Consider the following 27,944-nt stretch of genomic DNA (forward strand, 5'->3'; position numbering starts at 1 on the left):
AGCACGTGGAATCTTCCCGGACCAGAGCTCGAACCCATGTCCCCTGCGTTGGCAGGAGAATTCTTAACCACTGCGCCACCAGGGAAGTCCAATAAAGGAAATATTGATAAATTCAATAATATTAAAATTACAAGCCACAAAGCACCAGTATTCAGAACACATAAACAGCTCCTGCAAATGAGTAAGAAAAACACGGAGTACCCAATAGAAAAATCCACAAAATATTTGAATAGGCATGTCATAAATTAGGAAATGTAAATATGAAAAGGTATGAAACCTCATTCGTAATCTGAAAAATGCAAATTAAAGCTCCAATGAAATATTACATACTCACCATATGGGTTGCCAAATGTATGGACGGGAAGTCTCATACACTGTTGGTGGGAGTGTAAACGGTACGATCACCGTGGAAAACAATTTTGAGTTACCTAGTAATTTTGAAAATATGCATATACCCTTTGATCCAGCAATTGCAGTCACAGGTTAGACCCAAAATGCGCTCATGCACATTTGTACCAGGAAACATGTACAAGCATGTTCAGAGTAGCCCTTTTTGTAATAGCCCCAAACTCTGAATAATCCAAATGTGTATCAACAGTGGAGTAATTAGTAAAATGTGGTACACTCATACAACGGAATGCCATAGAGAAATGAGAGGAAACAAAGTTATATGGATGAATCTCACAATATAATGTTGAAAAAAAAAGAAGCCAAACACAAAAGAATTCACACTTATATTCCATGTCTATAAAGGTCATAATATGACAAAGAATTCATACTATGTGAATATGTGTATACACATAGGTACAAATACATGTAGATAATGTTCATAATGTATAAAATAATTCATATGATCATAATCAAGCAAATCAAACTATTTGGGGGATTAAAAACTATAAAAAAAAGCACAGAAAATATTACTATAAAAATCAGGAAAATTGTTACCTATGGGGGGAAGGAGGTGGCTGTGATGGGACATGTGAGGGACTTCTGGAGTGCTGGCAATGGTCTCTGCCTTGACCTTGATGTTTGCTCATTAAACTGTCACATTTATGTTGTATGCATTTTTCTGTAAATATATTTAACAATGAAAGGGAGAAATAAAAACCAGCTCCAAAATACAAACAAACATAATGTTGTCTATATTCCACTAAAATATATACTGTATTTAGTCTACATGTCCACTAAATACAATAATGTATATGACATTGGGTTTATTTGTTCTTTATATAAGCCATTGAGAAATTCACTGAGACAGAAGAATTCCTGCAGGTGGGTCTTTTTCAGTGCACTTGAAGTGTTTGCTTACAGGTGGGTCTTCTCGCTTGGCTGTGTGTTCAGAAGCAAAAGGAAGTCCTACGTTTTTTCATTCTTAGTTTCAGCCTTTTCTTCTGAAACACAATGAGATCCTAATGTAAACCCAATTTGCATTAACGTAAATGCTATGAAATGCCGTGAATAAGGATGAACTTCTGGTTGTAGATGTGTGGAATTTACTATGTGCTTTTTGCCAGGCCCCTGCACTTAGACCTTGACCTTATGACAATCTTCACCTTCATTTTACGGATGAGATAACTGCAGAAGAGAGGGATTTACCAACTTGTAAGGTGACATAGCTCAAGAGTGACGAATCAGGGACCCACACGCAGGTCTGGCTGACTACTATCCCCAGGCCTCTTCTAGTGATCTTAATCACCAGGCTATACCACCTAACACACCCTCTAGGCCATAAAGACCTTTTCCTTGGCCAAACTTTAGTCAAGCTCCTGAACTTTCTCCTAGGCCCATCTGTGTATTTCCTTGTAAAATTTAGTTTTAGCGAGAACCTTGCTGAGTCAGTTTAACCAGAACTCCCCTCCCTCCATATCTGATCACTCTGTATCTTGTGGGGTGCCTCGTTCTCCACCATCACCCAGGTCATGTCTCGTCACCCTGACCTATGTTCAGTAAGAATCCTGTTAGGTCGGTTGAGCCAGAATCCCCTTTTCCCCCCGATACTTTCTTCTGGTAATTTCCATTCACTGACCCCCAACCTGCTCCCTGGCTATAAATTCCCCCTTGTCCATGCCCTATTCAGAGTTGAGTCCAAATTCCCTCCTACACTGAAAGATTCCTTCCCCTTGAATAAAGTCTTCCTTACCCACTTCAACAAGTGTCATCGAATACCTTTTTCTTTAACAAAGGAAAGGAAGACACTGCTGGGGTCTAGATCCTGAAAGAGTGGAGAACTCCATTTTCACTAAAGACGGCTAGCAGCTTTTGATGGACCAGGAAAACTTCGGTCACCAGCTCTCACCTCGTAAGGATTTTTAAAGAAGTCCTATGGCGAATCCTTTTGTGACTGAAAACGATCAGCTCCCAGGACACTGATTTTGTAAACCGCGATCACCACCTCCGGATTGGGCTTGCTTGAAATAAACTCAGTTATTTCTCTGCCATACAATAGGGGGCACCCTTTAACTGATTAAAAACAAATTGTTCTCTAACTTGTTGCTGCGTGGGTGAGTTCAACAGCAGGAGAGAAGAAATGGCAAAAGTAAAAAGAAAATTTTAAATGACGCAGTAAAGTTTTAAAACTCCACGAAGCTCAGCAAAGAATGGAAGGGGTAACAGAAATCCAATTAATTGGGCTTCACAAATTTGTTGCTCTTAGCTGCAGCGTCTTAGTGGTCTCTTGACGTGTCCACATTTATTACCTACAAATCCTTTTCAGTTTCATTTGTTGCCCATAATTATTTTTAGCGGAGGTTTTGTCCTTTTCACTCCCACATTTCCCGAATTCTTAAGTGGGTGCCTGCGGCGCTGCGGAGGCTCGGGCATTTGGGTATCAGTTTACACGTAACCTTCAGTAAATACAGTAATCCGTCAGGGACCCACCCATCGCCTCTCCTCCTTCCCTCTTCGCTGGAGAAGTCTTCCCCCGCCTTCTCTCCCGGGCGGCGCGGCCGCGAGCTCCAGAGCCCGTGTCTTCTTAACTTCGTTGCTGAAATTTGGTTTCTGCCCATTGAGAGCCATGCTTCGAGTGATTGTTGAATCTGCCAGCAATATCCCTAAAACGAAATTTGGGAAACCGGATCCTATTGTTTCTGTTATTTTTAAGGGTAAGGACAAGTTTTCTTCTTTTTCTCCAGTCCTGTTTTGGAATGTTAGTTTCTTGGGTCCCATTCTTTGAAAGTCTGCGAATGATCAAATCCTCTGCGGCTTTAGCTGGAGTTTGTTGCCTGTGCAGGTCAGGGGAGAGGATGGATTTCTGTGGAAGGCATTTTCCCCAGGGCTTTGAGACCCATTGAATGACCTGATGTTTTAACTCTGATAATGTGATTTCTATAAGCCCCTGGAGGGAAAGATGTACCAAATTTCAAGTATCAAACAGGTCTATGTTGGTTCAGATTAAGAGTTTCAGCAGTCTTGTATGCACTTTTTATTTCCTCTGCCTGTGAGAAATGGGTAAAGGAGGAAAAAGCACAATTAAGTTGTTCCAGGTATCATTACTCCGTAAAACAGACCCCTGCTGCTTTTATCGTCACTGGGCTTCTGGGAGGTGGAGTAAAGTTATTAGTTTGGTTTGTTTTCATGTTAATTTGTGCCTTTTTGTAATTGTTCTTCATCTCTCCAAAGTTGGGATGTTTTGTTTTTTTGTTTGTTCGTTGCATGTTTGGCAGCTTTTAAATTGCTTTAAATGAGCTCGGAACAATGCAAGTCTGAAGTTTTGGGCATCTAGTTTGGACTTGCTCAATGACTTTGGGCATGTGACCTCATTTCTCTGGATGTCAGTTTTCTTTTGTGCAAAACAGGTGAGGGCGTTTAGACTAGACCATCTTTACAAGGCGTATTGTAATTCCAACAGGTTATTTTTCGGGACATTTGATTGCAGTGGAGGGAACAGGAGCGGTTGGAGTGATGGCACACTCCCAGCCATTGTAGGTGTTTCTAGTTTTGGCTGGAGTGGTGTGGCTAAAGCTGAATTTAGGAGCTTTATCATTTTCTGTTTGTCCAAGGTCATTGGTAAGATTGCCAGCTCACTCCTTGGCAGGAGGAATGAGAGGGAGTGAGAGGGGAGGGCAGAAAAAGTGGGAGCCTTGATGGGTATGTGGTTCCTGACCACACCTCAGCACACTCTCTTTTCCTCCAGGAACCTGACTACTTCTCCCTTACGGTTTCTGAGTAATCTGTGCCTTTCTCCTTTCTTTTGTCAATTTTATCTGTTTCTTTCCTTAAACCTCTCCCTCTGAGATGAGCAGGAAAATGCCAGAAATGAAACCCAAAGCTACCAAATGATTGTTTAGTTAAAAAAAAAAAAAAAAGATCTGGAAGTTGGATTCTTAAAGGACAATGTAGTTTGAGAATCTGGTTAGTGAATATCATGTAGTCATGTTATGTCAGAGTTCATTTGCATGTATTCTTTTAAAAATATTTTTCTCTTTTTAATTTTATTTTTAAATTTATTTTTTTATTGCAGTAACATTGGTTTATAACATTTTATAAGTTGCATGTGTACAACATTATATTTCGACTTCTGTATACACTACAACATGCTCATCACCAAAAACTTAGTTTCCATTCTTCACCACACAGTCGATCCCCTTTCCACATTTTGCCTTCCTCCCCATTCTTTCCCATCTGGTTACCACTATCCTGTTCTCTGTACCTGCAGGTTTGTTTTTGTTTCGTTTTGGTTTGTTCATTTGTTTTTTGTTTGTTTGTTCTTTATATTCCACATATGAGAGAAATCATATGGCATTTGTCTTCCTCTATCTGACTTATTTCATTTAGCATAATAACCTCAAGGTCTATCCATGTTGTTGCAATGGCAAGATTTCCCCTTTTTTTATTTCGGAGTAGTATTTCCATTGCATATATATACCGTATCTTCTTTATCTATTCATCCATTGATGGGCACTTAGGTTATTTCCATACCTTGGCTATTGTAAATAATGCTGCAATGAACATAGGGGTGCACATATCTTTTCAAATTAGTGTTTTTGTGTTCTTTAGATAAATGCCAGAAGTGGGATAGCTGAATCATATGGTAGTTCTATTCTTAATTTTTTGAGGAATCTCTATACTGTTTTTCATAGTGGCTGCATTTATTCACATCCCCACCAACAATGTATGAGGGTTCCCTTTTCTTTACATCCTCACCAACACTTGTTATTTCTTGCCTTTTTGATAATAACCATAGTGACAGGTGTGAGGTGATATCTCACTGTGGTTTTATATTTTTTTTTTCTTGAAGCAGCTACATAATAGAGACATAACATGAAAAGTTTGTTTCCTTCACCATTGACATGTAAAGACACGTTCAATCTGGTGATGTCATGGGGCAAGTCATATAGATTATAATGAAATTAAAATTTAACACTATATTGAAATCTGACTTGTTATTTGTCTGGAGTGTATATGCATTGGTCAAACTTAAATGACTAAAAGTATGTCTGCCTTAGCTATGGACATAAACACTCAACTGAAAGTGAAAAACTTCAGTTAAGGTGGGCAAATATAGGCTATCTAAACCATTACTTTTGCTAGGTTATTTAACTTCAGTCTGTTTTCCAGTCTCCTTTCATAGTATCAGTTGAGCAGTAAAGTCATTCATTCATTCATTCATCTGATAAGCAACCCGATGGAAGAAACAACTCAACTTAAAGTAGGAACATCTGGACTCTGGCTAACGTTGACAAAGTAGCCGATGACCCAGATTTAATCACCCAAGTCTCAAATTTCTCAGCTGTGGAATCATGGGAACTGATCTTGAGGTTTCTTCCAGCTTTAAGGTTTTATAATTTTACAGTTCCATGTACTGAATAACTGCTCTCAGCAAGGTATGGAAGGCATTGCCTTAGGCACTAAAGCAGATATAGTAATGAATATAGCATTTTTCTTGCTTTCAATCTATTCCAATGGTTTAAAACACTGGTGATGGCAAACCCTTTCCAGGAGTGCCTTCCAATTTTGAGCACTGGGTAAGATTAAGTAACATTGTTCTTTTTTTTTTCTTTTACTGTGTTTTTATTTTTGGCTGCATTGTGTCTTTGTTGTTGCATGTGGGCTTTTCTCTAGTTGTGGTGAGCAGGGGCTACTCTTCATTGCGCGCGGGCTTCTCACTGCGGTGGCTTCTCTTTGTTGCGGAGCATGGGCTCTAGGCGTGCTGGCTTCAGTAGTTGTGGCTCGCGGGCTCAGTAGTTGTGGTGCATGGGCTTAGTTGCTCCACGGCATGTGGGATCTTCCCGGACCAGGGCTCAAACCCGTGCACCCTGCATTGGCAGGCAGATTCTTAACCACTGCTCCACCAGGGAATTCGCTAACATTAAGTTCTGACAGAACTGAGGATACTGATACCACCATATATCCATCAGTGGGAATGGAGCAAAGCTGGATGCACTTCACAGGGTGGCGTGGGGGAGAGTGGGGAGAGTAGGATGTAAAAAGCCCTAACAGAGGATCAAGGCAGCACCGAAGAAAGCCCCTGAATTTACTGAAATGTGTACAATTTTGCCTCTTGAGTACATAAAACAGCAAGGTCAGGCAGTAAGCAACACTTCTCAAGCGGTAGGATGGTGGGAAGAATGGCCAAGTGATGGGAGTGTTAATGGTGATACCTGTATAGACAGTGAGGCCCCCTGTTAGACTGTAGTTGGGAATGTGCTGTACTGACAACCAACTGGTTTAGAGTTGACCTCAGTCTCTCGTGTACAGTCCCCTTCTGAGACTGAACTTCTTAGGACCTAGTATGAACCAGGAGGATTTGGGGGTTACTGGAGTCCCTGTGGTGTGGATGTCATGGATACTTAGCAGTGCAGAAGGAGATTATGGAAACCACAAAACCCACTTGATTTTTCATGTTCTTTGGGTTCACCAGGTTCCGAGAGCCAGCTCTGAATCTTAAGATCAGAGTGCCTGCCAGCCAGAGGTGGCCATTTTCCCTTGAGTTTCACGCAGACAGCCAGGTTGTGAGACTGAATCTAGCTGAGATTAGATTAGACAGACTTCTGAGGCCTCTCTCAACGTGAAGACTTTGTTTTGTTTTGTTTTAATTAATTAATTTATTTATCTTGGGCTGCGTTGGGTCTTCGTTGCTGCGTGCGGGCTTTCTCTAGTTGCGGCGAGCGGGGTCTACTCTTCGTTGTGGTGCGTGGGATTCTCATTGCGGTGGCTTCTCTTCTTGCGGAGCACGGGCTCTAGGCGCGCAGGCTTCAGTAGTTGTGGCACATGGGCTCAGTAGTTGTGGCTCGCGGCCTCTAGAGCACAGGCTCAGTAGTTGTGGCACATGGGCTTAGCAGCTCCGCGGCATGTGGGATCTTCCCGGACCAGGGCTTGAACCTGTGTCCCCTGCATTGGCAGGCGGATTCTTAACCACTGCTCCACCAGGGAAGTCCCACAGTTGCCTTTTAAAAGTCAATCAGTGTGACTTGTTTTCCTCCTCCACGACAGATCTTAACTGCATGCCCTCAAGGCATGTTCAGGGGCTCTGGTCTTTGTCTGGTTTGGGTTTACTGGTGAGTCTCTGGCTCGGCCAAGAAGGCATGGGGTTTTTATATCCTCCGCCGCATCTAACATGTCACTGATGTTGAATATACCTTTTAAAGGTTGACCCTAGAAACAATGCCCTGGCAAGAGATTTGAGACCTCTTAGCGCAATAAAGTCATTGATTCTTGGTCCTGAAAGGGACCATCAGAAGTCCACCATTCTCCCTTCTTTCAGGAAGAATTACGCTTAATATTCTCTCAGGTGCTTTGTGGATGAGGCTTGGCAAAGGGCCACTTCACACATTTCTAACGCTGAGTGCCTAACACCTGCTACCCAGGGGCAAACCAGTGTCGTGCTACTTTTTGCTTTCTTGATCCTGACAAGAAAGATGTGAAGCTGCCAGTTTTATGTTGAAAATTCATACATGAAACGTGCAGTGGTCTGTAAGGCATAATGCATCTGCTGTGATACGGCAGCCGTGACCTTACCTACTTTGTAATTTCTATTGAACAGCTGTTCTGTTGAATAGGGGTGTGCTTCAAGTGGGTCTGAGCAGAGTTTTCACGCAGAAACAGCTGCTTAGACATCTGACACCTTAAGCCTTATCAGCTAACTTGGCCTTAGGCATTAGGATGCAAAGCCTATCGAGCCCTGGGCTTTGGAGCCAGGGAGCCCTAGGAATGAGGAGCCCTAGGAATGAGGATCCCAGTTCTCACCTCTTAACTTCCTAAGTGCTCATGAGCTAATGAATTAAAACCTTCAGCTTCAGAGTTCTTAATAACACCTCTTACCTCGCAGAGGTGTTTGAGGATTAAATGAATACACATGTGAAATTGCACATGGGAATTCCTAAACTTCCTTCCCTATTCGATAACGTTTCCTTTTATGGAGCCCTAAAATGTGCCAGACAGTATATCAGAAATCAAGTCTAGAAAAATACGTATAACATGGGTTGGTCTTCTAGGGAAGCAACTGGTTGGAACACAAGAATGAGTTACAAACCAGAATAGACATGCAAAAATTATAATGCAAAAGCAGATGGAAGCGTGAAAAGCTCCATGGACAAAGTGTCCTTGAGTTGGTCTTAAAGGATGAGTGGAAATTTGACAGAAGTAATGAAAACAAAGACATTCTAGGTTTGGAACAGCACCAAAAATGGCCAGGGAGCCACGGGCCTGTGGGGTGAGGTTGACAGAGTAATCTGGTGTGATTGGGATTGCCCTTTACTCACAAATCACTGGGGGGCCACTAGGCTGCGTTGTGGACAGATTAGTTCTAGTCAGGTAGACTAATTAGGTGGTTTACTAGTTGAGGCAAATGCTTTCCACAGCAGAGGGAGCTCATTCCAGGGCTAGAATGAGAAGGCAGGAGCTAATGTGAAAGATACTAAGGAAGCAGCCCAATCGAATTAAATGAATAAGAAAACCTTGCCGGGCAGGCCAGTTGGGCCATCCTTCCTCACTCTCGTCTGTAAAATAGGACATGAGGGTTAGGGTTAGGGAGTGTTTAGCTTGTGCATACCTGCAGGGCTGGGTGGGGTGTCTCTGCCAGAGGCCAGCCTGAGGGCATTAGCTACCTGAGACTGGAGAGGGAGGCCCCCGAAGAGGTAGAAGAGAGGCACAGAAACAGAAAGTGATACCAAAGACACATTTTGCTATTCTCCCAAAAGTCAAATGGGGAGCATTTCCTCAACCAAGCTGAGCTGTGATCTCACTCACATAAGGTCCTTCTCTCCCAACCCAGTTGTCCCACCTGAGGGATAAAGCGTCATGTCAGCAGTTGTTGAATTGCAAGGAACTCAGGTTTGCTCAAGTTTTTCCCCTAAAGTCAGAGAGAAATTTCCCAGAATACAATCATGGGTCTCACCTGTCGGGCAGGGAAGCCTTTGCTCTGGCTACCCAGGGGACTGTGTGTCTCAGGCCTCCGCCCTTCCCTGCACTGCATCCGTCTCCTCTCTGCATATTGGCTGCCTTAGTGGGGACTCTTACCGCTGCTCCCTTGCAGTTAGCAGCTTGCATGGGGCTCTGGGTTACCACGGAGATGGCTTGGTCCTGACTCCACATCTGCTACAGCATCTGTGTCTCTTAATTGAGATGCTTGAGACCAAGACTCCAATTGGTTCAGTTTTGGTCTCACCCCTGGTCCAATCAGCTGTGACAAGGAATACAGAATCCCGGGACAGACAAGGTGGATCCTACACAAGGTAAGCTTCAGAGGGCCGAGAACATGAACCATCCAGTTTATCTCCCTCCAGTTTGGGGATTAGACCTGCTTCTTCCCATCTTTAAGCTGTAATCTGACCCCACCCCTACCCCTCCTTTAAGGAGCCCCCTTTCTTTGTAATCAACACATTACGTGAAAGGGGATGAACTTTGGACTGAGCAGAGTTTCACTTCTGACTTTATCACTAGGAGCTAAATCTTTGGGGCACCTATGTTCCTGAGCTTTTCTTTCCTTGCCTATAAAATGGGGAGAATTACATGTACCTCACAAGGGTACTCTTAAGGATCAACGGTGATAAAACACTATCACAGTGCCTGGCGCGTAGGAGTTATGTGGCAAATGCTCAGTTCCTCCCCCTTTTATGCCTGACTCCTTCCCCGCTGCTGGGGGTACATACAGAACCCTGGGGGACCTCTGACGTGTGGCCCAGGCTTACATGAATAAATGGGATGCCCTTCAGCTGTGGCACGCAGGCGGCTTGAAGGCAGAGCCCACGTTTGATTCATCTGTGAGAGCACATGATAGCCTCTCAGCTAGGCCTATAGCAGGGTTTTTTTTTTAATGGTGCTGTAATGTACATAGCATAAAATTTACCTTTTAAATCATTTTTAAATGTACAGTTCTACTTTCTGTCTCTCTGTTTGATGACTCTTAAGTACCTGGTACAAGTGGAATCATGCAATATTGGTTCTTTTGTGACAGGCTTATTTCACTTGGCAGACTGTCTTCAAGTTTTATCCATGTTGTGGCATGTGTCAGAACTCCCTTCCTTTTTTAAGGCTAAATAATATTCCATAGTATGTCTATACCACATTTTGTTTATACATTCGTCCACTGATGGACCTGAGTTGCTTCCACCTTTTAGCTATTGTGAATCATGCTGTGAACGTGGGCGTACAAATATCGTTTGAGTCCCAGCTTTCAGTTCTTTGAGGTTTATACCTAGACGTAGAATTGTTGGATCATTTGGTAAATCTATGTTTAATTTTTTGAGATACCACCATACTGTTTTCCATCGTTGACTGCACTATTTTACATTCACATCAACAGTGCAAAAGGGTTCCAATTTCTTTACCACCACTTGTTTTTTTCTGTGGTTTTTGTTTGTTTATTTGGGGATAATAGTCATCCTAAGGGATATAAACGGTAGATTCTTAGCAGCTCTCTGTTGACTTGGATTTTCGGCTCACATTTGCCTCATTAACTCAAAGTGAGAATCCCTGCAGTGTTTCTGCAGCCTCAGTGGCCAGCAATGAAGCAGCCCTCCTGGGACCGGAAGCCTGCCTGTCAGGGGCTCAGCAGCAGGCTTGAGAGCCTGGTGGCCTCTTGACCAGTGGGGCCCTGGCCTTGTGAGGTCTGTGCAGCCAAGGTTGTGCTGAGAGTCATAGCAGAGCAGAAGGCAAGTGGGAAATAGCCTTGGTTCCCTGCAGTACCAGGTCTTCCGGTTGGTCTGGGCTCCCCAGGCCAAGGCTGGAACCAGAGGTCACCCTGCTTCTCCCAGCAGCACATCCTGGGAGATCAGAGTAGCCCTAGATCAGGTGCCCTGTAGTTCTGTCCCCTAACATCCTATACTCCTTTGTGGCGTCTATTGGAACATGTAGTTATGTATTTGCTGGCTTATTTGATTTCTGTGTGCCTCTTCAATCATACTGGAAGCTTCATGAGGGCAGGGACCATGTCTCTTTCTCCAGCACCTAGCTCAGTGCCTGGCAAATAGTAGATGACCAATAAATAATGTTGAATGAATGATTCTGGCTCCTCCCTTCAGTCATTCAGTTTAGGATCTCAGAGGCCAGGGGGACCACGTAGGACCAAATGAGACCAGATCCCTGTGACCACAAACTACAAAACTGATCTTGAGTATTTAGGACTTCAGGGTTTCCACATGCTGTTTGGGATCCATTAAGCTGCATCTCAAAGGAAGCTGGAAGGCAGGGGAGCCCTAGCCTACCTCTGACCTTGACATTAGGGCTTTGGTCTAATTAACGACAAGAAACCTCTCTGAATCTCAGTTTTCCTAGCTGTGAAGTGGGTATAAGGCCTACCCATGAAGATTGTAAAAGTCAAATGAGATGATGTCTTTAAGGTACCTGGACTAAAAATAGATGTTTATTCCCACCTCACCTCTCGAAGTCTGGCTTTACGCATGAGGAAACTGAGACAGAGACAGGTGAGGATTCATCTCTGGACTCTTGATTCCAGAGCCTCCGTGTGTCTTCCTGGAGGTCATCATGGTTACAGAGAAAAAAAAAATGTGCCTAAAACAACCAAGTCAAATTATGATCCCTTCCTCCCCGCTCTGAACGGATTGAATTGTTCCGTGTGCTAGGGGCATCTGGACCCAGTCTGAAAGAGGAAGACTGTGTACCAAGAACAAAAGAACTTTAAAAAAAGAAGAAGAAAAAACAAAACCCAGCCCTCCTGGGGTGAGTTTCCCCAGGGTATGAAAGCCTTTAGGACGCACTGTGACTCAGAAGCTCAGAGCTGACATAGCTTAGCAGTGAATCAGTTCCTGGAGAGTCAAGTGGGAGCCATTTTATTAGTGTACTTATTACATGTAAAGTATTAACATCCTAATATTTGAATGGCAGGGTGAGTTTCCACTTCCCCTTACCTTAGTTTTCTGGTTTATTACTTTCATCATCTTTTCATCCCAATAGCATAACTTATCAATTATAAAAAAAATCCCTTCCCTTATCCCTCTTTCATTATTTAAAAAAAGACAGGAAAAAAAAAACCCATTCTTTTTGCTTATCTCTCCTCATTGTTGGAATTCACTGCTTGGGCAGTCCCTGTCTCTTTCCATCCTCTTTTTTGCTGCTGTTTCTTCCTACTGCTCCTCTCAGGCATAAACTCATTTAACAAATCTTGGTCGAGAGTGTACTTTGCCAGGCCTTGGGCTCAGCACCGCAAGCTGGATGGGAAACAAGCCAGACGTGGCCGCTGCCTGCACGCAGCTTGTAGTCTAGCTGTAGATCCAGCGAGAGTTCAGTGAATGCAGAGTTCAATGAGTTTAAACTCCTGGAAAGGAGGCATAAATTTTGCAGGTTATATTGATGACGAGCACTTTCTAGCTATGAAGCGTTGCACTAAAGCTTCACATGTATGCATTCATTTATTTCTCACCAAAAAAATGAAGTCCCTCACTTTACAGCTGAAGAGACCACGTCTTGGGGAGAGTGAGTTGCTTTGTTCAAGACCCCAGACTAGGTTCCAGGTGGAGCTGGGATACACAGGCCCACCCTGAGGCTGTAACACCCACCCCTGTGTGGCGAGGCTGCATTTGACCCACCCTGGGGTAATTAGTGCACCTGGGCTCGGGGCTTAGCTCCCTAAGCCTGACAATCCAGGCTCTGTTTCCCTGGCCAAATTCAGCCCTGAAGGCATCTGATCAGACCAGTGCCAGGGCCTGGGGCTCTGGTGCCTTGAAGCCAGATACCTCTGGCTTCAGGGGTCTTGTCTGGGGCTCCAAATGCCCTTCAGTTTGTCCCAGTGTGCTGGACACATTACGGTGGCCTCCCATGTGTGACAGACATGGCCTGAGGAAGGAGCTTCTTCCCAGGGCGCTTACAGTGCAGAAAGCCCTTTCCTGGGCTTGGTCATGTTTGTTCTTCAGAACAACTCTAGCAGGTGTCCAGGACATGTATTGTTCATACTCATTTCACACATGAGCACCTTGAGTCTCAGAGAGGACAAGAGTGACCAAAGCTGGGTGACCAGGAAGAGGCAAGGACTCGAACCCCAGACCAAGACTCTTTGTCTCATGCACTTTCCCACTGCGTCGTGCGTGTCTGGCTTTCCCAGTGCTTGGCATCTCTCTTGCATTAAGTCTACGCTCCATCCTCTCCCACTAACAAGCCGCCATCCACAGACACTATTTGATCTCCAGTTTTCCCTCATACCTGCAGCAACTGACCAGCCCAGCTCTGCTCAAGAGCCCCAAGGCCAAAGCTCTTCTCAGCATAGGAAGGAGGGCTGAGGGTAGTGGATCAAAACTGCTGGCAAGGGCAAAAATCCCATTAAAAGAGAGGATTAATTATGGGATATCAGGATCTGAGGCTGAGTCGTCACTCAGCTAAGCTTGTTGCCTAGGAGGGTTAGGATGGAGTTATCAAGCTTTTGACTCAGTGCTTTGTGCTTATTTTCAAAGTTCTTTTCTGTGACTGTTTCCTCTTGATACAATCTCTTGGAGTCAGGGAGGGCAGAGGAACTGGATCCTCTTCATGTTGGCTAATGGAGGCCGTTTATGATTCTGATGTGAATCCTACACAGAGGCATGTCCCTTGTGTCCTGGCACTCTCACGCTCTCTCCTTTGATCCTCAATGCAACCCTACGAGGTGACCTTTTTCATCCCCTTTTCCAGAACACTGAGGGCTTGAGGGGCTCTCTTGAAACAACAGGAAGTCATCTCCTCAAGCAGGGACCGAAGTGAATCTGCAGAGCACCAGTCTTAATTCAGTCTCTGGCAGATTATGTCTCAGAAACGTGTTAGCCAGAGTCACCAGAGATTAAGTCTTGGGAGCCAGAACACCTGCATCGAGATTATGGCTTTGTTTCTTACCAGCAGGTGAGCCTGGACAAACTACTTAATTTTATTGTGCTATTGGGCTTAAATAAGGATAATAACAGCAACAGGTAACATACAAAGCCCTGTGAAGAGTGCCTGGCATGAGCCCCAAATGTGGTACCTATTACTCCTGGGCATTAGGTTGCCATGTTTATTAATGACGAAATCTAGGTATGGAGAGTTGGAGTCAGTGCCCAAGGCCACCCAGCTGGTAAGTGGTGAAAATGTGGCAGGTTGCCTGGCACCCTCAGCCTGCACAGGTTTGGAAATGAGGCAGGCATGGGGCTGAAGCTCAGCTCTGCCAATTATTAGCTTTGTGATCTTGGGCAAGTCAGTTAACACCCCTGAACCTCAGTTTCCTCATCTGCAAAATGGGGATATTAGTACCTCCCTGTTGGGCTGCACCCTGTAGGCCTAAAAGGACTCTGCTTGCCCAGCTTCAAGACCAAAGAAGGAGCCGGGAGTCAGCAACAGAGACATCAATGGTTTAATGGAGGGGGGAGCTTACATGTCTGAAGCAAGGTCCTGGAGCAACACCCCACCACGTGTAGTGGACGGTGGGCAGGACATGGTGGCAGTCTTCACTGGGGTGGGGGGCAGGGGGTGGATATTACCAATTATAGGGGAAATGACGTCAGGTGGGCTTATTAGTCACCAGGCAAACCAGCAGAGGGGCACGCCCCTCACGGACCTTTCGATAAGAACAATCACCAGCTGGGGCCTGGGGCAAGTACTTAGGAAGGTGAGTAAGGTGAGTAAGATATAGGAGAAGCAGGCACTGGTCGGGCAGGGGATGTACAGAGAACAAGAGAACAGCCTTCTTGAGTTACCTGACCGTGTACTTCACCCCTACATACCCTGTATAACCCTTACAATCTTGGTCCACCTCTCTTCCGAGATATCCCTGGGGTCAGGTACGTAGAGGGGCACTGCAACCAGATACCACAGATACAATACAGACAGGCCACCCCTGGTTTTCACAAACCCAGAGCCACCCCCAAGTGTGTGGTCAGGCCCCTCAAGATGGCTGTTCTCTTGCTCTCTGTACATCCCCTGCCCGACCAATGCCTGCTTCTCCTGTATCTTACTCACCTGACTCACCTTCCTAGGTACTTGCCCCAGGCCCCAGCTGGTGACTGTTCTCATCAAAGGGGCATGAAGGACGCGCCCCTCTGCTGGTTTCCCTGGTAACTAATGAGCCCACCTGATGTCAATTCCCTATAACTGGTAATCTCTCCTCCACCACACGGGGCCCCCTCCCCGGGAGCGAAGACTGCCGCCGCGTCCTACCCATCGTTCGCTGCACATGGTGGGGTGTCGCTCCAGGACCTTGCTTCAGACGTGTAAGCTCCCCCCTCCATTAAATCATTGATGTCTCTGTTGCTGACCCTGGGCTCTTTCTTTGATCTTGAAGCTGGGCAAGCACAGGCCTTGGAGGCCTGCGGGGTGCAGCCCAACACTCCCGCATAAGGATTTGACGTGAATGTGTTTAAAGTGTCCGGCACAGAACGGATTCTCGTGTTCAGTTCTCCACCGAGAGAGCCGATCCAGGTGCCTGCCCGACCTGGGCTCCTTTCATCTGCAGCCCAGGCAGTTGGCAGGGCTGGAACGTGACCACACCCCAGGGTCAGCTTTTAGGAAGTAGATGCTGTATGGGTTGTTCAGATTGACTGGGCTTCACCGCAGCTCCCCTGAGGATTTGGTTTTGATTCAAGAGTGTGTGTGCCTGAAGGGGCGGCTCCAGAGGCCACTGGGGCACTGGGAACAGAACGCTGAGCGGTAACCCAGCCTGCCTTTTTGTCTGGGCGTTCCTTTAATCAGCAACGTCAGTGACTGTTTCAGAAATTTACAAAACAGCCTCGCTTTGTGTCCCAGTTGCCATTTGGCCAAAATGCCTTTCTCTTAGAACCGGTTTGGCAACATCTCCTGGAGCATTACTGCAGCCGGTTGGGAAGCAAATAGAGATACTCCTTCAGCCAGGTTGACCTGGATGGGCCACCTGTCTTCATGAGTCCCTCTAACACCTGAGGGCGGAGTAGTGTCCTGCTGGCCCTTCCTGGAGCCTTCCCTGCTTCCTGGTTCTTGTGGACGTTCTTCTAGATGCTGGTAGCTGCCAGGCTCGCTGCCAGGGAGGAGCAGGCACTACCCACATGCCAGCTGCCTCTGGCGAGCCTCAGAGGCCTGGAATGGAGCCACGTGGCAGAATTGCTCCACCAGGGCTGTGCCCAGGCCCCTGGGCACTTCCTTTAGTCACTGGGGCCCTGCTCTCCAGAGAGGGCTCCACAGCCTGGGAAACCTCCTGGAGTCCACACTGGGTGCTGCTCAGGTGCCGTAAGAAGAAATAATATTGATGTACTAGCTCCTGCTGGTTTAGTGCTTACGACATGCTGGGCCCTATGCTGAGCACTTTGTATTCATTTTCTTAATCATTGAAGCAACTTTAGTCATAATACTTATGAGCTTATCAAGTCCATTTCATTCAAATCATGGAGAAATGACTCTGAGGGGGATAACAATGTTAATAATGCAGTCCCAGCCTTTAAGAAGTCACTCTCTGGTCTTAATCCTCCAATTTTGGAAATTGCTCTGTGTCTGTATCTTCTAGAGTTTCAATCCTTGCTCTACCACTCACTTGCTGTGTGACTCCTGATAAGTTGCTTACCCTCTCTGTGTCTTGGGTTCTTCCTCTGTAACTGGAGATGATCATAATAGAATTTACCTCTTAGGGTTGGTGTGAAGATTAAGTGAGACAGTCATGGGAAGCGCTGGGAACAGTGACTAGGTCAGAGCACTTAATAACTGTTAGCCATGTGTGGAAGGGCTTCAGGGGGCTCTGTGAAATTTTAAGCCAGATAGTGGATGCCTTTGTATATGTCTGTGAATGTTTCTCAAAACAAAGGGGGCATAATCCAGGACCCAGAGAAGATGCAGAAGTATTTCTGAGTGGGAGGTCAAGTTTAGATGCATGGCTGATCTACCTTGCGTACCAAAGAGCTGAGTTACTTAAGAAAGCTTTGTAAGTAGCACCCCCGTTTCTCCTGGGGCCATTTCAGTAAGACGCAGCAATCTAACCGGTCAGGACTTGGGGACACTTCGTATTGGACCTGGAGGAGAACTTAGAGATCATCTAGTCTAAATTCACCAGTTCACACAAGAGGGACTCTGAGCTTGGTGGTTGAGCCTTATGTCTCCCTGAGGTAACAGCTCAGGGAAATGGAGAGTTCCCTGATTTGCAAGTCCAGTGAGAAGAGCTGGACCAATACCTGTCTTCTCCTTGCAGGATTCTCAGGATCAGTGAGATGGTGTGTATGTATTTGGGAGTATGTAAAACGTGTTACCCTCGTAGATGTTCTTACTTCCATGGGCACCTGGTGTTACCAGTTGGTTCCGTTTCTCTGGAACCAGTAGTATATATGTACATATAAATGGAGAGAGACAGAGACAGAGAGGGGGAGAGGGCTCATGCAATTGTAGGGGCTGGCAAGACTGAAATTTCTGGGGCAGGTATATGGTCAGGCCACTCAAGATGGCTGTTCTCTTGCTCTCTACATCCCCTGCCCGACCAGTGCCTGCTTTACCTGTATCTTACTCACCTGACTCACCTTCCTACTTACTTGCCCCAGGCCCCAGCTGGTGATTGTTCTTATCAAAGGGGCCGTGAAGGACATGCCCCTCTGCTGGTTTCCCTGGTAACTAATGAGCACATCTGACATCAATTCCTTTATAAGTGGTAACCTCCCCTTCTTCCCGGGACTGAAGACTGCTGCTACGTCCTGCCTGCCGTCTGCAGCACGTGGTGGGGGTGTCGCTCCAGGACCTTGCTTCAGAGGTGTAAGCTCCCCCTCTCTATTAAACCATTGATGTCTCTGTTGCTTACTCCGGGCTCTTTCTTTGGTTTTGAAGCTGGGCAAGTACAGGCCTTGTAGGCCTGCAGGGTGCAGCCCAACAGCAGACAAGTAGGCTGGAAATTCAGGTAAGAGTTGATGTAGTCTTGAGACTGAAATCTAAAGGGCAGGCAGGCAGGCTGGAAACTTGGGCAGGATCTTTTGATACAGTCTTGAGGCAGAATTCTTTCTTCTCTAGGAAACCTGTTATTCCTCTTAAGGCCTTCAGCTGTTTGGATGAGGCCCACCCACCTTATAGAGAGTAATCTGCTTTATTTAAAGACAGTTGATTGCAAATGTTAGTCACATCTATAAAGTACCTTCGCAGCAACATCTAGACTACTGTTGGACCAAACAACTGGCACCATAGACTAGCCAAGTTGACGTAGGATTAACATTCACCCTGGTCCTCTCAGCACAGATGTACCAATCCGGTCTTAGGAGTCGTGGTGTTTCTCTCACTATTTCAATAAGAGTTCACACTGTAGGTGAACAGCAAAGGAAATGGTTCTGTGCACGAGGGCATGGTGGCTTGGCGAGGAGTGCTTGTTCAGTTCTTAGGAAATGTTATTGGGAGGTTGGCAAGCGAGTTAATTACTGCCATGGTGACCTTCACAGAACTGAGAGGGAAGCCAGTGTAGCTAATCAAAAAACAGGAAATGTCTCAAAGAATGCCTTGAATCATGGTCCAGAGTGTATTCTGCATTTGAATCAATTGTTATGTTCTGGGTTGAAACTATTTAATTCCTTACTGTAGACAGAAACAGTTCTCTTCATAACTTCAGAGGTGGGAGCTGGGGGAGGTGGAGAAGGGGAAAGAGTTTCCTGTAGTTTAATCTGACGTTTAGTGCCTGCAACTGAGGCCTTTTTTAAAAAAAGATGTGGAATAATTGAATAAATGTGTGACATTGTGGCTGCTGATAAGACAGGAATTTATGTACTTTTTTTTGGCTGACATGTGAGAAAAGGCAATAAAATGTAATGTGTGCACATTTTTAAAAAATTCATTTATTTTTGGCTGCGTTGGGTCTTCCTTGCTGCACGCCGGCTTTCTCTAGTTGCATTGAGTAGGGGCTACTCTTTGTTGCAGTGCTAGGGCTTCTCATTGTGGTGGCTTCTCTTGGGGAACACGGGCTCTAGGCGTGCGGGCTTCAGTAGTTGTGGCACACGGGCTCAGTAGTTGTGGTGCACAGGCTTAGTTGCTCCGCGGCATCTGGGGTCTTCCCGGACCAGGGCTCGAACCCCCATCCCATGCATTGGCAGGTGGATTCTTAACCACTGCACCACCGGGGAAGTCCCTATGCATCTTCTTTATTCAACATTTCTGACAGCTTCTAGTGAGGCATTGGTGTGGTAGCAAACACACACTCAGGTTGTGGAGCCAGGGAGACGTAGGTACAGATTCTGGCTCTGTTTCTTTATTAGCTGTGTGACCTTAGACAAGTTAACCAGCTTTTCTCAGTTAACCACCTTGTCTATAAAATGAGGATGAGAATGTTTACCTTGTGGGTTTATTGTAAGGATTTATAGTCACTGCAGTAGAATGCACAACCTGACACCTGTAGATCATTATTTAGAGGGAGCAGCTACAGCTGTGGATAGAAGCCATTTTGACCAGTTCCATCGATTTCAACATCCTTTGCAGGGCTTCTCTTTTTCTCCCACACTTTCTGGTGCTGTACCAGAGAGGAAGATTGAGAGGTTTCTGTCAGACGAGGGGAAGAGTGAGTGGGGTCAATACGGAAGTGTGAGAGGGGAAATGAGGACCACCTCTAGGTGACATCAGAATCTGATCCAGTGAGGGGCTCTGGAGGCTGCATAGAAAGACCACAGTCAGAGTCAGGATAGGTCCAGGCATGAGCTGATGAGTCAAGTCCTTCCGAAGTTTAAAAAGGGAAGCCAGTTGGGCGATGGGAGCCCACTCAAGTGGAGGAGTTAATGCCTAGCAGAGTGAGGGTGGTGACTCATAGCTTTGCTATGCTGAGGTCGTGGAAGAATGAGGTGGCTAGTCCCACAGCTGGCCGTGTGCTGGGAGCCTTAGCAACGTGACATTCAGCTGAACGAAACCCACTACCTCCTCCGTTCCACAGCAGTAGAGGGGAAGCTGAGGAGTGGTTCAAAGCTTGGCCATCAACGTGAGACTGCCTGGGTCCAAAACCTAGCTCTGCCCCACTTACTCGGTGATGTTGAATTCGTTACTTGACTTCTCAGTTTCCTTAGCTGTGAAAGGGGGATGAAAATGATTATACATACCTCCTAGGGTTTGAAGGAGATTAGGTGATGTGAGATAATAGAAAAAATATATGTTGGTCTGTGTCTTCCCCCCAACCCCACGCCCTCGCTCATTTTTCCTGGCACAGAGCTCCTAAAACCCTTGTAACTTCCTAAGGGATAAGAGTACTAGGAGTATTTTTTGTTCAATGAAGCCACTCTGGGTGGGCCCCTGGATGGGGGCTGGTCACCAGAAAGACGAAGCCATGATTAGAAGCTGGGGATTTTCAGCCCCAGCTCCACTTCTCTAGAGTGGGGAGAAGGGCTGGAAATGGAGTTAATAATTAATCATGGCTACGTGATGAAGCCTCCATAAAAATCCCAGAAGTATGGGGTTCAGAGACCTTCCAGGTGGGTGAACACATCCATGTACCAGGAGGGCAATGCACCCCCACCTCCATGGTGACAGAACCATGGTGCTGGGGACCCTCTCAGACCTCACCCCATGTATCTGTTCAGCTGGCTGTTCATCTATATCGTTTGTCAGTCCTATAATAAACTGGTAAATGTAAGTAACAGTTTTCCTGAGTTCTGTGAGCTGCTCTAGCAAATTAATTGAACCCAAGGATGGGGTCATAGGAACCTCAGATTTATTGCCAATTGGTTAGAAGCCCAGGTGACAACCTGGACTTGCTGTTGGTGTCTGGGGGTGGGGGCAGTCTTGTGGGACCGAGACCTTAACCCCTGGGATCTGATGCTAACTCCAGGTAGACAGTGTCAGGATTGAGTTAAATTGTAGAACACCCAGGTGATGTTGCAGAAAATTGCTTGGTTGGGGGAACATGCCCCGCCCAATACATCTGGTGTCAGAGTGTTGTGAGTATTCTGTGTGATAGTAGAAGAGACACACAGGAAGAAAAACCTTTTTTTCCTCCCTGAAAACAGGTGAGCTAAGGTTTACAAAGCCTTTTGTACTGAAACTTAGCTTTTATTTTGTTAAGTGTCTGGGGACTCAGGGATTCAGTAGAAGCCCCTGCTCTTTGGACTTTGCTCCAAGGAAGCTTTAAGCACTAGCTAGATAAACATTTACTCATCTGGGTAGGTGTACTGTCCAGTCTCAGATGCAGAGAAAGAAGACCTTGTGTCTTCAGAAACAATGAGCCAGGAGTAAAGGAAATGCCCAATGCTCTGCTGGTCCTAGAAAGTGTTCATCCACGAATTACCTTGTATTAGGGCTGTGAGAGGGAATCCAGCATAATCTTTAAGCTGTGTTGGGGTCTTATCACGTGCAAAGGCAGCATGGGCTTCAGAGCTGAAATTCCAGGTTTATGTCAGGGCACCACTGCTGCATATGAGGTCAGACACATTCCTCAACTCCTTTGAGTCTCAGTATCCTCATTTATAAAATGGGATACCTGTGGGTCAAAGGTTACCTTTGTTGGCTTCTTTCTGCAACAAGCTGGGGAGATGCACAGGCCCTGGGTGACTTTGGTCTGCAGGATTTGCTGAGGGAGAGACAGGATCACAGCATTTCTGTGATTTTGAGTCTCCCATCCCTCAGCTCCTTGTCGGTCTGGGGATGGGGAAAAATGTTTTTAGGCCAAAAATGCTGTTCAGTTTGGAAAACTCGTTCAGGTAGCCCTCACCCTAGTCAGATGAAGGTAAAATGTAGGCACACCGTTTGCCCTCAGGGAAAGGTTCTTTGAATGAACAGATGAATGGTACAGGCTCTGTAGATATTTCTAATTGATATCTCTTATTTTTAATTTGCAGATGAGAAAAAGAAAACAAAGAAAGTCGATAATGAACTCAACCCAGTGTGGAATGAGGTAACTTCGTTATTTTTCAATTTTGTTTCACTGGATAAGCTACCTCTGATTGTCCCATCTTTGGTCAGAGGTTTAACTCTTACATTTGGAAGGAGAATCTCTGCATTTCACCCCTACCCCCTCCACCTCCCTCTGTGGCCACAGAGACAGCAGAGCAGCTTAAGGACACTACTGCACAGTGACATCTCCTGTGCAGTATTGGTGTGGCAAGTGGAGCCTGGATGGGTTAAGGAGGGTGGGGTTCTAGCCTGGTGCAGCCATGCGCTTGTTGTGTAACCTTGTCCAGTTATGCTGCAAATTGGGGCACATCTGTAGAGCGAGGGGTGGGCTTAGATCACCTCTGGAGTCCCAGAGAGAAAGCTCTGTAATTAAAAAACATATCTGCATGTGACTAATCGAAATGGTAAGACATGATACTTTGTGTATCTGGAAGAGTGTCATTTATTGTTTTCTATGTTGATAAAAGTAATATATACTTAATGTAGAAATTTTGAAAACTTCAGATTAGCTTAAAAAAATTACTTTTGGTCCTACTATCCAGAAGCAACTACTGTTAACATCTTGGAGGTATCAACAAATATTTATTGAATGAATACATTTAATAAAATAGGATGTCTTAGAATTAGCCAGTTAGTATCATACAGTGAATACAGTTTCCTATCCTATTTTTTCCTACTATTATATTCCTGAACATATACCCCTATAATTCCATTAAAAAATATTTTTATTGACTATGTAATATTGTATTGAATTGATATAATTTATAGACCTCCCCCCCACTAATGACTTTGTATCTATTTTATAAATTGTTTCAGTGTTTAATAGATTTACAGATATGTGAAATTTTTAATTCTTTCCACTGAGTAGGATTTTCCTACGCTGACTAATTTTTGAAAAGTTGATCATCTGCCCTATTGTTTTTCTAAAAACCAGGTCAAACCGTTCTGGATAAGTGCAGTGATAAATGTCTTTGTTATTTTGCTAAGTCACCAGGTTGTGACGGCTTACTTCCACCAACTGCAAATCCCTTCTCCCCTTCCCCTCCCAACGAGTTTCAGTATCCCTATAAAATAAAGACTACTCGTTCTCACTGGATGAGGCCAAGACTAAAAGCTTCTTAATGCCTATCTGAAATGCCCTGCTGGTTTCATGCAGGTTGAGAGGGAATTCCACTTCTCTGCAATTTCACTGGAACCCAGAGCACAGCCAGCTGGACTGCCAGCTCCATGAGAGCCAGAGGCTGTCTGGTTGGTCCCTCTGGAAACTGGGTTCCTAGCACCTCACACAGAGCTCCAAGACTAAAATAAATAAAAAGTACATGTATGTGTGCATTTAGTGATAACATGCCTCTTTATTTTTTAAATTAGTTTATTTATTTATTCTTGGCTGTGTTGGGTCTTCGTTGCTGCACGTGGGCTTTCTCTAATTGTGGCGGGGGTGGAGGGCTACTCATCCTTGCGGTGCGCAGCCTTCTCTTGTTGCTGGAGCACGGGCTGTAGGCGTGTGGGCTCAGTAGTTGTGGCTCTCGGGCTGTAGAACGCAGGCTCAGTAGTTGAGGCGCACGGGCTTAGTTGCTCCGTGGCATGTGGGATCTTCCCGGACCAGGGCTTGAACCCGTGTCCCCTGCATTGGCAGGCGCATTCTTAACCACTGTGTCACCAGGGAAGTCCCAACACGCTTCTTTATATTTGAGCTCAATCCATGTGGCTGATGGCAGAGAGGTATATGGTCACATGAGTAGGCGTGTTTTCCCGAGGGCGTCATCCATCTTACCCCATTTTGTTTCCAATGCATTTTTTTTCTCATAGTGCATATGTATTTATCAAGTAAACTTCCCAACTGCAGCTTTATAACTGAAACCAAACCTAAATGAAATGCCAACCCAAACCCATGTGGATTTGTGGGTATGTTTTAATATGAGCTGTGAGACTCCTTCTCCATCCATTCCAAACCCATTATAAGGAGCATCAGACCATCATCATGCACTGCTTTATTTAATTAATTTATTACATAATCAAAGACATCAGTGGTACTAAGTTAATCTTTTTTTTTTTTTTTTAACATTTGCCATTAGAAAGCAATTTACTGCCTTAAGATGAGAGACTCAGCTGACTACAGCACTGACCATGGTGGGACTTAAAATAAGGGGCTGATGCATTTCAGAAAATGTTTTCTTAGATTATTTACCACTTTCTTCGAAAATATGATTAAGAAAAGCAAATAATTTAAAAATAACCATTGAAGAAAGCGTTTTCACATACATATTTTATTCTATTTGTGCTACAGTTGTGGTAGGCATTAAGTCTAGTTCTCTGCCTATGAGACGGATTCGGTGACTTGTCCAAAGCCACAGAGTCTAGAAAACGGGAAGCTAGGAGTCTGGTTTGCTTTCCCAGGAGCCTCAGCAGCCTCCAGGTTCAGAATTTGAGCACTTTTGTCTAACTATAGAACTGAGTACTTCAAAAGATTGTCATTGGTGGAGATGACCTGCTATTTAGTATCGGTGCATCTTATTATATTCCTGGATCCTTTTAACAGCCTCTTTGTTTTCATAACCTACCTGTGGACAGATTTTGGAGTTCGACTTGAGGGGTATACCACTGGACTTCTCATCGTCCCTTGGGATTGTTGTGAAAGATTTTGAGACAATTGGACAAAATAAGTAAGTTGATTTCAATTGTTTTTCTCATATTACATATTGTCTTACTATTGTCTGTTTTGTTGAAGGAACATATCTTTAATAACATATTATAATATTTCCAATAGAATTGTGCTTTAATTCTGTGCCCTCCTCCACCCCTTATGAGCCAATATCAGACGTGGCTAGTCAATCACAGTGCACTTTCCCAATGACTGCTGTATTCATAAGAGGTTGCAAACGCTAAGCCACCACTAGTCTAGCCAATTTGGCACTTAACAGTGAAACCTTTTTATGCTCCTGCAGTTTCTTTGTTAACTAGGTACAGGCACTGATGATTTATCCAAACTGTAGCTTTATTGGACACAAACAAAATCATTTCTTCTTCTGATTATGTATAACCCATGTATGTCTCATTCAAGTTCTCTTTCCAGCCCTGCTTCCATTTTAACATCTCACTGGTTTTTTAGACCCAACAGATCCAAACCAGATTCCTACTCTTACTGCCCCTGCCAGTTTCAGATGGGGAAGAGTCACGGTGGTGCCCAACGGTGGCACACAGAGTTGTCCCCTGGGTAAAGCTGAGGTTCCCATGGGACAGAATGACCTCAGTAAATTCACCCCAGTCTTTGATCTAGACTTTGGCCTTAGACTTGGAACGCAGTCTTAGGTTATCAATTCAAACTAACTAAACTCACAAGAGAACAATTCTCAAAACCATAATACTTCTTATTTTCCAATGGCAATAAATTGTCTGGTTGGGGAGGGCATTCCTACTCTCTGATTAATTAATTCTTTTTAAAATGAATTTAAAAAAATTTTTTATTTTATATTGGAGTATAGTTGATTTACAGTATTGTGTTAGGTTCAGGTGTACAGCAAAATGATTTAGTTATACATATACATGTATCTATTCTTTTTCAGATTCTTTTCACATATAGTTTATTACAGAGTACTGAGTAGAGTTCCTTGTGCTATACAGTAGGTCCTTGTTGATTATTTTATATATAGTAGTGTGCATATGTTAATCCCAACCTCCTAATTTATCCCTCCCCCCCAACCTTTCCCCTTTGGTAACCATAAGTTTTCTATCAAGTCTGTGAGTCTGTTTCTGTTTTGTGAATAAGTTCATTTGTATTATTTTTTTAGATGCCACATAGAAGTGATATCATATGATATTTGTCTTTCTCTGTCCGACTTCATTTAGTATGATAATCTCTAGGTGCGTCCATGTTGCTGCAAATGGCATTATTTCGTTCTTTTTAATGGCTGAGTAATATTCCATTGTGTATATGCACCACATCTCCTTTATCTACTCCTCTGTCGATGGCCATTTAGGTTGCTTCCATGTCTTGGCTATTGTAAATAGTGCTGCAGTGAACATTGGGGTGTATGTACCTTTTCGAATTACGGTTTTCTCTGGGTATATGCCCAAGAGTGGGATTGCTGGATCATACGGTAGCTCCATTTTTAGTTTTCTGAGGAACCTCCATACTGGTTTCCACAGTGGCTGCACCAATTTATTGTACGTTCCCACCAACAGTGTAGGAGGGTTCCCTTTTCTCCACACCCTCTCCAGCATTTATTGTTTGTAGACTCTTTGATGATGGCCATTCAGACTGGTATGAGGTGGTACCTCATTGTAGTTTTGACTTGCATTTGTCTCATAATTAGCGACGTTGAACATCTTTTCATGTGCTTTTTAGCCATCTGTATGTCTTCTTTGGAGAAATGTCTGTTTTCCTTCATGTCATTTCACATGGGAAGCCAAATTACTCTCTATCTTTGATTGTAAGATGTCATTGACTGTAAGATGTACTATTAAATTAGTAACATGTTTGGGGCGGGCGGTGGGGCGGGGGAGAAGCCTGATATTAAATGCCCACATCAATTGTAAGAAGCATCTCAGGTTTTACTAATGTGAATTTATTTTAAAATGTATGTCTTAGTCTCAGGTACATTTGGTGTGATCAGAAGGCTGCAATGAGAGCAGTAAATTAGAATGAATTAGTTGAGATACGGTGGCCATATGCTCTGATTTGCTTTGGGTGGTTCCGGTTTGTTGTCCCAGCACAATGATTTATGATGTCGCTTTTGCTGTCAACAGTGGCTTGATTTGGACAGTAAATTAGATGGTCATCTCGGGCCTTGGGGTCTTCTGCTTAATGGCGTCAGACTAAGAGCCTGCACAGGCTTTGATAGCTGCTGCCCATGTCACCTTTCATGAGATCCTTTCTTCCATGTTTCATTGCTGACCAATGCCCCTTGTGACCGATGCATTTTTTTCCTTAAGCTATATACATACATTCTGGTAGATTCTGGCCCTACTCTCTTGCATCGAAAAACCATTCTAGCTTTTTAAGGTTATGCTGTACATCTCAGCTTTGAAGCAATTATATGATTTTCTATGCCCCACCCCAACTTCCAGAGGGCAGTTTTATTTACCAGATTTCAAAGTTCTGGGGAAGCGGGTGATTAAGCCTCACTGTAGCCTCCTATCTGTTACTAATAATAGTTCTTTCTCTTCTTTCCTCTCCTCTTTCTGCAAGTGGTACCACTGTTTATATTGTAGACTAGCCCTCTCCGAAAGAAATATAGTGCAGGCTGCATATGTAATTAAAAATTTTCTAGTAGCCATGTTATAAAACAAAAAGAAACAGATGAAATGAATTTTAATAATATGTTTTATTTACACATAGAAATGATAATATTATACTATGTTAATCAATATTTTAAGAATCACTGAGAGATTTTACATGCATTTTTTTCTTACACACCGGATTTCAAAGACTTAGTATTTCATATTAACAGCACATCTCTGTCTAGACCAGCCATATTTCAAGTGCTCCCTCACCACGTGTGGCCGGTGGCCATCACAATGGAGAGCACAGCTCCAGACCACTGAGCTCAAAACCTCAGGTCTCTGTGGATCTTCTCCCTTTTACATCCTCTCCAATCTGTTGCCAAATCTTACTTCTCTTTCTTTCCACTGTTTGTGCCATGTGCTTCTTACTTGTGGCCACAGCCAGCAGCCTGGTTCAGGCCTCATCACTTTGTGCCTCATCTATTTGAACATGGCAGTAAAGCCTGGCAGGCTGGCCTGGGAGCTCTCATCTATGTTTC

The 27,944-nt window shown here is 44.5% G+C and overlaps 1 protein-coding gene across 1 annotated transcript in view; it reads left to right on the forward strand.

Annotated features, from left to right (window-relative positions):
- The first annotated feature begins 2,911 nt into the window (after window positions 1-2,911).
- The window catches only part of MYOF (myoferlin), a 155,550-nt gene continuing 130,517 nt past the window's right edge, over window positions 2,912-27,944 (forward strand). Inside the window, 3 exon segments of the mRNA XM_030865110.2 lie at window positions 2,912-3,101; window positions 22,128-22,183; window positions 24,754-24,845. Of these exon segments, the coding sequence (XP_030720970.2) occupies window positions 3,014-3,101; window positions 22,128-22,183; window positions 24,754-24,845 (236 nt within the window). The 5' untranslated portion in view covers window positions 2,912-3,013.

This window comes from Globicephala melas, chromosome 16 (genome assembly GCF_963455315.2).
Source record: "Globicephala melas chromosome 16, mGloMel1.2, whole genome shotgun sequence".
Classification (NCBI taxonomy): domain Eukaryota; kingdom Metazoa; phylum Chordata; class Mammalia; order Artiodactyla; family Delphinidae; genus Globicephala; species Globicephala melas.